This window comes from Numida meleagris, chromosome 20 (assembly GCF_002078875.1).
Source record: "Numida meleagris isolate 19003 breed g44 Domestic line chromosome 20, NumMel1.0, whole genome shotgun sequence".
Lineage (NCBI taxonomy): Eukaryota > Metazoa > Chordata > Aves > Galliformes > Numididae > Numida > Numida meleagris.
Window position 1 is genome coordinate 724,456 of NC_034428.1, and position 12,472 is coordinate 736,927.

A 12,472-nucleotide genomic window follows, 5' to 3' on the forward strand; every position below is an offset into this window, starting at 1 on the left:
TTGCCTTGGGGTTTGCTGGGGTTGCCTTGGGGTTTGCTGGGGTTGCCTTGGGGTTTGCTGGGGTTGCCTTGGGGTTTGCTGGGGTTGCCTTGGGGCTGAGCGTGCCGACTATGGGCCGTCCCATGGCTCCGCTTGTTTTGCTGCAGGGACCCCTGGCTGGCTGCGCCGCTGCGCATCTGGCAGTTCTACCTGCACTCCCTGCAGCGCCTGGACGTCAGCTGCACAGCGGGGCAGCTCTCCCGCCTGGCCGTCCCGCTGCGCGGCACCCGCACCCTGCGCAGGGTGAAGGCGTTCTGCTCGCACCCCCACGAGCTGAAGGTAAAAAACCCCCCCCACCCGCCTTGCCCTGGGGCTCCCCGCTGGGTGGGCTTGGGGCTGCTGGGTGCCCGTGGGTGCTGGGCTCTGCTGGCAGCGCCGTGACCCTTGGAAATGCAGCGCGTCCCGTTTGGAGCTGGGAGGAATGCACTGCCACGGAGTATTTGTGATAATTACCTCTTGATTAAAGCCGTCGTGTGTAGGATCGTTGGTACGAAACCCCAGAGGGCAAATTATCTGCGTTAATGAGACTATCTGAAGACTAATAATTTCTTTAGAATTCATTTAGTCATAATTGTAAATGGGAGTAATGAAAGGAACAAAAACTCCCATTACTGTCCCATAAACAAAAGAAAAAAAATCTCGACTTTCCGAGACTGCAAAAAGGAACGAATCCCATCGAGCTGGGAGGAGCTGGCTCACCACCAGCGTTTCTTTTCCTTCTTCCCTGATTTGGAAGCCTGCTGGTAGCCCAAAGAGCAGTCACCTACTCGAACGTGTCAGAGCCTTTCTGCAGTGCTGGGCAGGAAGCCCCAGCATGGCGTGCAGCTTCTTGGTCCCTCTCTGAGGCAGTTTCCTAATGATGAGTGTCACCCTGCGCCCTTGGCAGGCTTTCACCTGCTCCTCTTTAAGAAGAGGGGAGGCATGGGGAGCACTGTGCTGTGTACCATCGCATCCAGGCTCGGGGGCTGCCTGCGCCCTGTGCCTTGGCCGTGCTGATGGCAGTGTGCTGGATCCTGGTGCAGTGCTCGAAGCAGGCAGCGTGGGGGGAGGAGATCCCTCCAGCTGTTGGTGCAAGCGCTCTTAGGGTCTGTTTGCTGAGCCAAGTGCACGCTGCTGTCGGCACAGGCGCTGTCATGCAGCCAGCCCTGCTTCATTAGTGTAGATGGGATTGAATATTCCTATCATAGGTGCACGTTCCTTAGTGTAATCAGAGCTCACTTGTATTCTGAGCTGGGCGTCACGGAGGTGCAGATTCTCTCCCAGCTGTTCCTGCCAAGGGGTGCCAGCCTGCCTTCCCAAACCGATCTGCACGCCGTTTGTCTTCACTTATTCCTCTGCTCCCGCTCAGGTGGGGGTTCCCCAGGATGCTGGCGGCAGCTGTGAGCGATCCCGATGCCGCCTTCTCACCCGGGACACCCTCTGCTTCAGCTTTTGGTGACTTCAGAGCATGAGGAGCTGAGCCGTGAGGTTCTGGTGGGGACCTCTGCTCCTTCCTCCGCGCTGTGTTTGCAGGTGGACCCGGCGGGTGTGTTCGTCCTGCCCCCCGACGGCGTCCTGGACCTGTTTGTGGGCGTGAGGCCGCGCCGGGCCGGCAGCAGGTTCCTCTACCTCAACCTGGTGGACGTGGAGTGCCACCAGCTCGTGTCCTCCTGGCTGCTGTGCGTCACCTGCCGACAGCCGCTCATTTCCAAGGTACTCGGGGATCGGCGCGGTGACCGAGGGCCCCGCTGGGTTGGGGGGGGCTGTGCTGTGCCCGTAGCCCGGGGCTGGGTGCTGCTTGCTGCTTTACTGACATCATTCTTGGCATCCACTCTCCTGCACTGTGCATGAGGAGGGGTGCATGCTGGAGGCGGTCCCGCTGTGCCATCGATCATCGGGCGAGCGCTCGGTCTTCGTGCAGACACTGCCATTATCCCAAACTGTCATGAACAAGGATCCTAAAGCCCATTTCTAAGAATTACTGACAGATTAGAGATTAACTGTCCTCCTCGAGTTAATCTCCTAAAGCAGTGTTGCAGAGTAGCCCTGGGTCGCTTGTCTTTACCTGCTGGAACCGCAGGACGTTGTGTTTCGGAAGCGGAGCAGTTCAGGAGCACTGACCTCTGGTAGAACCAGGGGAAGGCTTTCTTGCCCGAGGGCTCTACCCATCCTATTTCCTCATCTCCTTTAAACACTGGAGCACACGTTTCGCCATGCAGGGCCTGAGTAATCTCACTGAAGACCATCATAAAATATCTTTCAGCCTGTTTTGAAGGCAATTCCATGCTGAGGAATGTCAACTCTGAAGTATACCCAGTTGTGAAATTAAAGTTACAGCATGCTGCTTTCTATTAGCACTGTGCTAGGTTAGGACTTTGCTCAAAGATAGAAAATTAGATTCCCCAGTTAATGTGTTCATTTTGAAGATGTTTTCCTGGAACACTCGGCGCTGGGTGAGGTGGAGATCAGCATTTAAACTGATGTCACACCACTCCCGATGAGCGCGAGCCCCACTCTCTGCGCTCCGCCGTGTTATCTGAATTAGCACCGTGGTTATCCCCTTGGAAATAAATTAATTAGTTGGAGCATTAGTTGGCCGGTCCCAGCTGCTCCTCTGGCCCTTTGTCACTCGGTCTCATAATTACTTCTGCGAATGTGGTGATGCAGACTGCAGCCCGAGGAGATGCCTTGACTCAGAGGTCGTTCCAGGCGTAGCTGATGGCAGGAGCAGGGGAGCAGGGCACGGGGCAGCCAGCTGGGCTGGGCGGCTCCTTGGGTGCACAGCAAAGCAGCCCAGGGCCCGGTCTCTGAGCTCTGTGCTGTTCCGTGCCCCTGCAGGCCTTCGAGATCACCATCCCCGCGGGCGGTGGGAGGGGTTCCAACAAGCGCATCACCTACACCAACCCCTACCCCACGCGCAGGCTGTACTTCCTGGGCACCAGCCGGCCCGACTTGCTGCAGTTCAAGGAGGATTCCTTCGAGGTACACCCCCAGCCCCCCACGTTGGCCGTGCGATGCCCCCCGTGCCGGCCTCCTCACGCGCCCGTTCTTTGTACGCAGGTTGCTGGTGGGGAGGTGTACACCATCGGCCTGCGCTTCGCCCCGAGCCAGAGCGTGGGTGAGGAGGAGATCCTGATCCACATCAACGACCACGAAGACAAAAACGAGGAAACCTTCTGCGTGAAGGTCGTCTACCAGTGAGGCCGTGGCACGTGGCGTGGTTCCTGCTCCTGATCCATTTGGGCAATGCGCTGAGCTCCCCGGTGAGCCCAGTCCTGCTCAGGTGAGGGGCCCGTGCCTGCTTCCCACCTCACCCCGTTGAGCTGTGGGTTTTCTGTGGCCTTACTGGGAGCCCCACTGGGGGCACGTGGACCTGGCTGCCCTCTGCCCGGAATGGGGAGGAGGAATGTTCACCCCTGTGTGCCAAACTGCACAAGAATGTCTTAATTTTTGTTCAACGTTTTTATATTTTATTGGGGTTTGAATCTTTTTTTTTTTTTTTAACTTAAAGTTTGCAGACTGTTTCTAAAGTATTTTATACTCGGCGTCAGATTTTGCGCCAAGGCATCGCTGTTTGGGGTCGGTTTGTGCTTTTTTTCACTCGTTTTAGATCAATAAAACTTGCTGCCCAGATCTGACAGCATCGTGGCGTTTCCTTCTGCTGAGGGCAGAACTCATCCATTCCCTGTGGCACCGGACCCACCTTGGGGGGGGGGAGGGTGTTTGTGGACCCCCCCTGGGATGGTGTCAGCCCATTCCCCACCCCCGTGGCTCCCAGTACTTATGGGCACCTTGCATGTGCTAAAGCATCTGCCCTGAAGAGCGACCGCCCTCTCCCAATCTGTTTTACTCTTGTTTGCTATGTGCTGAAAATCTCCTTTTCTCCCTCCCTGCTTTTACCCCGCGTTTCTTTCTGTTAAGTCATGGTCGTTAGTACCCAGCAAACATCAAGCAGCACCTAATTTTCTGATCGCTCCATTTTCGCTAATGGATTAGAAGGAAGCGGCTGCGATGCATCCTGCTGACTGTGAGCCTGCCAGGCTTTTAATTTATCGGCCCCTTCTTCCAGCGCTGACTTGAGTTTGGCCTCGGCGTAACTATTGGAAATCCACAATGAGTTTTGCCCAGGAGGAGAAGGGGGAGGGGGAAAAAAAGGAGGCGAGAACAAAGGCAGGGAGCAAAGGGGATGATGGGGCTGGCTCCCTGCTGGCTGGGGGCTCTGCCTGCTGCCCTCCCCCCAGCTGTAGTGGCTGTCCCCGTTCCTCCCCCCTCCCAACATTGGCCCCGTGGGCTGGGTGTGCATGTGGCAGCCGTGGCACTGCTTGTTATGGGGCATTGGGCTGATGAATGGGTTGCCCCAATGAAGTCGTGTGCTGAGTTCCTCTGCCTCCCCGGGACGGATTGGAAATGACAGCTCGTATTTTAAAAAATGACTGCGCCGTCTCCAACACGGAGAGGCCCCTCCGTTGGGTTATGAAAGTCGATTAGGTGACAATTTTTCATCACGTTTTCATATAGTGACATTCCTTGAGGATTATCAGTGACTTGGTGCTTTCTCCTTGGCTGCTGCAGAGGGGGAAGGCCCAGAGGTGTGCTAAGCACCGCTGTGCTCCCAGGGGGCAATGCAAGTCACAGCTGTGCTCATTTCCCCCCCCACCCCCAGAATACGTTTCTTACGATATGCAAATTACCATAAATCGTCGTAGGGCGTTAACGAACCCTTTTGCTGCCTATTAGTTCGTTCTCACCACGTTAGCTTTAATTAAACTGTGCTTTCTTAGAGCTTAAAGGAATCTCTCGGGCTGGTTAGGAGCAGGTTTAAGGGCACTGGAGGGGCAGTGCTGCAGGAGTGCTCCTATGGGCTGTGATGGCAGGAGTGGTTATGCTGCTTTTGTTCATAATGAAGTTGTCCCCCTTAGCGACAACACGCCCGTAGCACCGTGTGCTTAACGTGCAACTTGTGCTTCTCCCCTTTCTCTCCCGATGTTTCTTGAGGAATGTAAATGGGGCACTCAGAGCCACTCTTTAATTGAGGTAATTTTACAGGGGTCATGCGAAGGTTGCCGGATTGACTGGAGGTGAGAGAAGGAACCCTCTGAAGCTCTGCCAGCTGCTTAATTCAGCCTTTGGAGCTCCCCACCTCTTGCACAGATTCCACTTATGCTCTGTCCTCCCTCTGAGGCTTTGTCCTGGCTGCGTTTGCAGGAGTTGCTCTGAAGCAAGGCGCCGAGCAAACCCCCCTGCAGTTGTTTCACCAGGAGCATCTCTTCACCTGGGGGAGGCATCAGTTCATTATTTGCTTGCAGCTCATGCTTATGCCCTCATCTGCTTTTCTGTGGCTGGAAAAAAGGCGTGTGAATGTGGATGGAAATAACCAAAGCCCAAGAAAAGGTGGGATAAAGGGGGGGATCCTACATCTTCCCCCCCCCCGCTTTCTGTGCTCTTAAGTGGAGTTGGTGGAAAATGCATTAAATTCATTTGCTTACCCAGCCAGGACTTAGCTGCAGAGCATCACTTGAACTTGACCTATTGACCAGCACAAATAACGTGTGGGCAGCTGTCTTTGGAACCCCAAAACGTTGCCTCTGGCACAGGGCCAGGCACAATCCCTGCCTGCACCCTGCAGTGCTCGCTCCCAGCTCAGCTCTGGTGGATGTGGGTTTGGAGCATTGGGTTTTCCCCTGCCCTGCACTACCTGTGTGGTGTTAAAAATGAAAATATTGCCTGTGCCTGGTGCTGCTGTGCTGTAATTAATCACTTTGTGTGCACACGCAGTGACCTTGCATTGCCTGGCTCAAGGATAAAGGGATTTCCCTCCCGAGTGTGGGCGCAGCGCTGTGCTCCATGCGGGTCTGTCCCTTCCCAGCTCCAAAGGAATGGACACAAGGTCAGCAGTTATCTGCTCTGGGAGAGCACCAGCTCTGAGTGCATCCAAAATGGGCTCCTGAAAGCAGGGAGGTGGAGCACAGAGCTCTGACCTCCTCTGGCTGCGCTGGGCTCTGTGCTCAGGTGTGAGCAGGGAACGTTCCAGGTGCTGGCAGGAGAGCACTGGAGAGCTCTGGCTTTTAAGATAAGGAGCTCGGAGTGGTGTAATTACCTCCCATCAGGTTCAAAGATAAAAGCAGCGGATCTCTGCCAAGGCAGCTGAATGCAGCTGGCCTCTCCAATCAAGCTGACCTAGAATGCTGCTCGCTGGGGAGGCTGCCCACCCCACCCCATCCCATCCCATCCCATCCCATCCCATCCCATCCCATCCCATCCCAAACTCCCATTCCAAACCAACGGCGTCTCACTAGGAAACTCCTGGCACCATTTTTCCTGCAGCCTGGTGCAATGTTGTTATCAAAATTGCTCCCACTTTCTCTTGCTATGGAGCAAGAAGAAAACAGCTCCAGTGTGCCCTGTGCTTGCACCGCAACCACCCCTGCAAGGTCAGAAGTGTGGTCTGGACGTGAGCTCAGCTCTGACAAATGGGTTGGGATTGAATTTCGAGCCCCTGCCATGGATGCTATGGAAGAAGGAAGTGCTCAGAGACCTGGAGTTCCTTGCAGCCGTCTCCCACGGGGCTCCTTGCTGGGATGGTGCGGGGCTCCAGCTCTGCTAATTACTTTGTCATAAAATCGTTCAACGCATCACTTCAGAAAGATCCCTCATCACCGGAGGAGCACGCCTAGGGCAGGCTTTGCCAGGCAGCCATCCCATAATATGAACTCCCTTGGTGCCAGATGAGTTCCAAGAAGACCCTTTGCCCATGAAGGCCTCTGGTGGCCCTTATCCTGTCCCTGTCCTCAATGTGCTGCTCCTGGCACGAAACTAATTGCAGAGCCCATCAGCCAGCGAGCTCCAGAGCCACCCATGGAGCCCTCACTCAGAGCTGGTACTGGGCAGCTCCTGTGCTGGTCAATGCACAGAGCTCTGCGGGCAATCACGTCTCAATAGATCATTTCATCATCAATCAATCAGTGACACGCAGGGGATGGCCGTGAGATGGCAGCAATGTGGGGCCCAGGTGCCCCTCTGGGGGCTGTGCTCACCCCTCCTGCAGAAAGGTGCTGCTCTGAACAGATTTTCCACGTCAGGAATCAAAGAAATTAGGTGTTATAATGCGTTGCCCTGGCATTTCCAGCTGGAAGTGTTGTGATTTTCGAGTCTGAAATGAGTTTTTATTTTCAAATGCATTATTCATTTTCTTTAAAAGGTCAAAATCTGAGCGAAATGCTTTGATTCACCTGAGACGAATCTATCTGGGTTTTGTCTTGGGCAGGCACATGGTGAATTGATGGCGCTGAGGCAGGGCCCACCCAGCACTAGGGGGGCACAGGGGGGCTCACTGGCAATGGGGCAGGGCTCATCTCCCCAGCTCCTCTGAGCACAGGACGTGAGCAAGGTGTGTGGAAGCCTTTGGCCATTGCTCACAAAGATTATCTCAAGGTTTTCCTGGGGGACTGTGACCTTTCCATCCTGTTGTTCCCATCCAGGACCGAGCAGTGCCCGGCCAGAGGTGCCCGTTAGCATTTGCAGGCTTTGATTTGGAAATCTCGAATACATCGCCCCTGATTAGAGGAACAGTGTCTGAAAAACTGCGGAAGATTTCTCCGGGGAACCATCGGGCTTCAAGGAGAAGAAATATTTGCTGGTGGTAATTATATATTAGCTTTAAGACAACCAAATTATTTCTGAAGTGACAGAGCATTATGGACACGGTCAGCATTGCTTTCAGCTCTAATTCACGGCGCGCAGGAAGGGAGCGGGCGAACGGGGAAGTGACATTAATTGTGGCCCAATTCATTTCCCTGCATGGAGAGCCACAGCTAATCTCCTTAAAAGAAAAATGGTTTAATCTGAAAGGGCTGTGCGGGATGATTTGTGAACCTGGAGGGAAGTGAGGCAGCGGGAGGCAGTCCCAGGGCTGAGCAGTGATCCCAGGGCTCGGTGGTCCCAGGGCTCAGTGGTCCCAGGGCTCAGTGGTCCCAGGGCTTGATGGTCCCAGGGCTCTGTGGTCCCAGGGCTTGGTGGTCCCAGGGTTCTCTGGTCCCAGGGCTTGGTGGTCCCAGGGCTCAGTGGTCCAGCTCCCACCAGGACACGGACCCACAAGCAGTGGGGGGGGATCCCCATTCTGCGGTGCCCAGGACCAGGCGATCTGTGGTGCCTGAAGTGGAGGAGTGATTCATGTTGCTGTCCCTCCAGAAGGAATAAGTATGGAATATTTATTAGGCCAATTACCACGTGCTCTTGTCCCCTGGAAGTTCGTGCCCTGTAGTGCTCTGAAGGGAGGAGTATAATGTTTTACTGCAGAGAAAAATCCCTCTTTGGTTATTAACATTTAGCTCAACTGTGGCAAAGCAGTCCCAACATTTGAATTTGGAAGGTTTATTCCCCATTTCTCCCACACATCTTCCTGAAAGCATACCAGCGACTTGATAAAAAACTGATTTAATGGCTACAAAACCCGGAGATAAAACTACTCTTAATGGCTTTCTTTGAGATCAAGGCTGTCAAATACCGGGCTCAAAATCCTTCATACAACAAGAGCAACTATATTAAGTGCACTCAATCAAAACCAGGCTGAAGGTTCTATAAATGAAACAATGGCTGTAGGAAATGCATTTTATTAACATCTCCAGGAGAAAGCAGAGGAGATGGAGAGCCCCAGGACTGCCTGCTGCCGTGCTCCCATTCATCCAGGATGGATGGAAGAGGAGGGCATCTTCACAGAGCATCCTCGCTATGTGATCCGGCCCCATTCAAAGGGGCTGGGGGAGCCGTGGGCTGGGGCCTGCAGGTCGATACTTGCTTTGCACCCTGCTTTTCTCCAGCTTCGAACCCCTCCTGATCACTCATATATGCTTGACAGAAAGGCAGGAGTTTATCTTCGGAGTCTCATTCTGGGGATGTTCTTTCCCCTCCTGCCATCAGAGCCATTTCTTGGCTCTTGCAAATGGATTCAGCTGGTGCTGGATGAGCAGGGAGAGTGGACTGCGCCGGGAGGTTTGACTTATCAAATGTCACGCAGATCTTAACTCGGGGGAAAAAGACTTCAATAATTAAATTAAATGAAAAGTCCCCGAATAAAAGCCTGGGAGGCTGCGCTCTCCTGTTTATCTCCAAAGTACAAATAGAATTGCAAATGGGGGAGGAAGATGCCAGAAGACCACGCGAGGTCTCTGGTACTTTTACTGTGCGTTTCCGTCTGTCACGGAGAGTTTTGCGCTTTCATGCTGATTTTCTCTACAGAAATGTTTCCTTTCCATAGGAAGCTTGGGCAGGAGGTTCTGCTGGGGGTGCTACGGGCAGGATGGGGATGGAGCTGCCCCAGAACAGCTCTGCCCTGTGCACTGCTCCCGTGTGTTGCTCTGGGCATCTCCTATGGCTGGGAACCTCCTGGCCCCTTGGCCGAGTCACCTTCCCCATCTGAAGCCGGGGGTTCTGGCACAGCCGTGCCCTGCTGTTAAACCTGCTTTACTGAAGAAAGGCTGTAAAAGGAAATTGATCATAAAAGCAGCCCTCTGCCTTTACTGCTGCTTTAGGCTCCCCTTTGGGACAGAGGTTGAAATTTACATCTGCTGCCATGGGATAAGCGGCGCCGAGGATTCTTTGCAGCGCTGGGTCCCAGCGGAGCCGCGTGGGTGCGGTGGCACTGCTGGTACCCACGGTGCTGCTGCTCCAAATGGGAAATAGTTCTGTGGGGAAACGGGGCCATCCTATGAGGATACAGGAACGGCCCTGGGAGCAGGCTCTGCAGGGCGCTGCTTTCTGCTGCAGCCGGGTTTGGGGGTGGTGGCCTCAGCACCGGCTCACGTCACATTAACAAACAAATTCGGGACAACCGAAGGCTCTTGGCGGATAAATTGCACACACAAAAGAGGGGCTAAATTAATAACATAAATCATGGCTGTGAGCGGCTCGCCCTGCTCCGCGCAGCGCCTTCCAGCAGCAGGTTTCGAAGCCTAATTGTATCAGCTACTCTTTTGGCACCCATTTGCTGCGATCCATCCCACCCCTGCTGCTTCTTAATGCAGCTAATCTCCTGTTGATTATTCCCAGGGTCGCAGCCAAATAAGCACTTCAAATTAAAGCTTTCCCCGCAGCTCCGATCGGGTTTCCATAGCGATCAGTGCGGGGTGCTGCATCCAAGAGGCAGCGCTGTGAGCATCCCCGGGCCCCCACCCCCGGCTGCTGCCATCCCTGTGCTGCCCACCCCCAGGTACCCATCCCTGCCCACTGCCCGTAGATGTGAAGTTGAGGTCCTGTCCCAAATTGGACCGAATCCCCCTGGCTCTGATGGAGCGGTCCATCCTGTGATGCCGACCTGCAGGTGGGGCTGCCCCAGCGCTTTCACTGGGTTCAGCCACACGGAGCATCTTTCTTTGAATGATGAATGGGCTTTGTAATCTGGAATTGCTTTCCCGGGGTGGGTGCGTGGAACACAGCGCCGTGGCCGAACGTCTCTGGAGCACCGCAGGCGTGACGGTGCTGTGACAGCAGAGGTGCCCTTGTGCGCGCAGCCGAGTTGGCAAATAGCTGTTAGATCGAGGGGATGATCGTAATTACAGGAACAAAATAGTTATTAATGCGCTAATTTACCTGGGAACCAGGCTTTATGTAATTACACTCCAGGATCAAGATAAGGTTAATGCATTTACCTTCCCGGATATTTATGGATGTTTTACAGTCGCCCTCCTTTGAGCACCGCGGCACCGAGCAGGGGCACTGGGAACTCACTTGTGGCTGTGGGACTGGGAGCAGGAGCCCGCCAGCAGCAACGCCGCGTTAGGAGGGAACTTTGCAAACAACCCCCCAGCTGCTGCCTGTGTCTGTGCAGTCCCCGTGCCCCGGGAGACCTTCAACTGCAGTGAAAGTTGGGAGACGCAGCATCCTTTGGAAATCCCCGCTCCAGCAGCGATGGCAGCGAGTGTCCTAGAAATGCCAGGATAGAGCAGGATGGGGCGCGGGAAGCTCAGCCCCCCCCACCCTGTGTCCCCACGTCCCCAGCACCCGGCCCTGCTGGCAGCTGCCTTGCTGCATGTCACACCATGTGGTGCTGCTCCCCGTCGCCGTCCGCTCGCCGCGCACTCCGCCTGCCGGCCCCGCAGCGCTGGCTCCCAGGCTGCTCGCGAGCATCTGAGCGGTGTCACCAAGGATCTTCGTTGCGGTGTCACGCGGGGGACAAGCAGCAAGCTGCAGAAGGTCAAAGCTGCTCTAAAAATACATATGTGTGTGTGCGCGTGTGTGTGTGTTTTTGAGTCCCTTGCTTCATTATTCAACACGCGTGCTGCTGTTTGAAAGGCAGAAGAGGCTGAGATTGAGCACAGGTAACCTTTAAGACCAACAGGAGGGCTTAATAAGGTTACGCTGGGCCTCAAGGACCCCTGACATGCTGCTGGCTTGGCCTTTTGGTAGTTTACAAGGAAAGACATTTGTGAGTTATTGTTGGAAGCCCAACAGTTCAACCTCCCCTCCAGATCCTGGCGGCCCAGTAATCAGATGGAAACAGAGAGCTGCCAAAGGGAAACCAACGACGCTCGGAAAATTTGAAATAATTTCCTTAAAAATCAACGCGGAGATTTATTTCTCTATCTAGATGGGAAGGAAAGGCTGTTCTGGGCTATACGTCAGGGCCTACTTAACCAAATCGTGTACAACCATTTTTACAACAAACATAAGTTTGAGTTATGTGTGTTATTTTTGCTAACTGTTTGCACATGGCTGAATTTCATTATGACAGAAGTGACTAACTGTGTAAGGTTATGCAAATGAAGTACTTAATTAAATAGGAGCCATATAGAATAAATCCCAGCTCCATGAAGTGCCCTCTCTTTTTCCTCTCAGGGTGGATTGCTTCCCAACTCCGGCTCCTGGCTGGGAGCTGCTCTTCCCAAGAGACTCCGTGGTCTGGGGAGAAAGGGTGGGCACCCCCTGGGCCATCCTCATGGGCACGATGCTCTGCAGGGCTGCCCGCCCTTCTCCTCTCTCCAGAATCCATGAATCACCCTTGAAGGCATTTCATACATTATCAGGCCCAGATGTTTCCCACTGTACGCTACAAATGTTAATTATCTCCTAATTACTTATTAGCAGAGGCTGGGCTGGCACAGATCATGGGCAAAACGCAGCCAAGTGCATTCAGACCGCGGATGGCAGCGCCTCAGCCGACAGCTCCTTCTGGCGGGGAGCTCATCGGGACTTCTCATTATTTCCCCTCCCTGCTTCCAAATATTTACTGAGGAATTCGAGGTGAGATCAAAGCACCGTGAGGTGCAGCAGCTGCAGGTGGATGGCTGCAGCTCATTAGCATGGCCGTTTGCAGCTGGGCAGAGCAGGGCAGGGCTTAGAAGAGCCCCAGTGAGCATCCCCTGGCCTGCAAGCAAGCCCTCCTCCTGCAGGACAATGCTGTGTGGTTGTGGCACAGGTCAGGAAGGTGCAGCGGGGATGGGGATGGGGATGGGGATGGGGA

At 54.3% G+C, this 12,472-nt stretch overlaps 1 protein-coding gene and 1 long non-coding RNA gene across 6 annotated transcripts in view; both read left to right on the forward strand.

Annotated features, from left to right (window-relative positions):
* The window catches only part of NPHP4 (nephrocystin 4), a 24,850-nt gene extending 21,194 nt beyond the window's left edge, over positions 1–3,656 (forward strand). For 3 of the 4 annotated variants that reach the window (XM_021417308.1, XM_021417310.1, XM_021417309.1), the window contains 4 exons: positions 147–318; positions 1,552–1,731; positions 2,857–3,000; positions 3,079–3,656. In XM_021417308.1, coding sequence (XP_021272983.1) covers positions 147–318; positions 1,552–1,731; positions 2,857–3,000; positions 3,079–3,219 — 637 coding nt within the window. In that variant the 3' untranslated portion in view covers positions 3,220–3,656. The other variant, XM_021417311.1, reaches the window with a different exon arrangement.
* The window catches only part of LOC110386998, a 3,407-nt gene continuing 3,315 nt past the window's right edge, over positions 12,381–12,472 (forward strand). Inside the window, exon 1 of one of the 2 annotated variants that reach the window (XR_002432350.1) lies at positions 12,381–12,427. This is a non-coding gene — a long non-coding RNA (uncharacterized LOC110386998). The remainder of the gene's footprint in view (positions 12,428–12,472) is intronic. The other variant, XR_002432349.1, reaches the window with a different exon arrangement.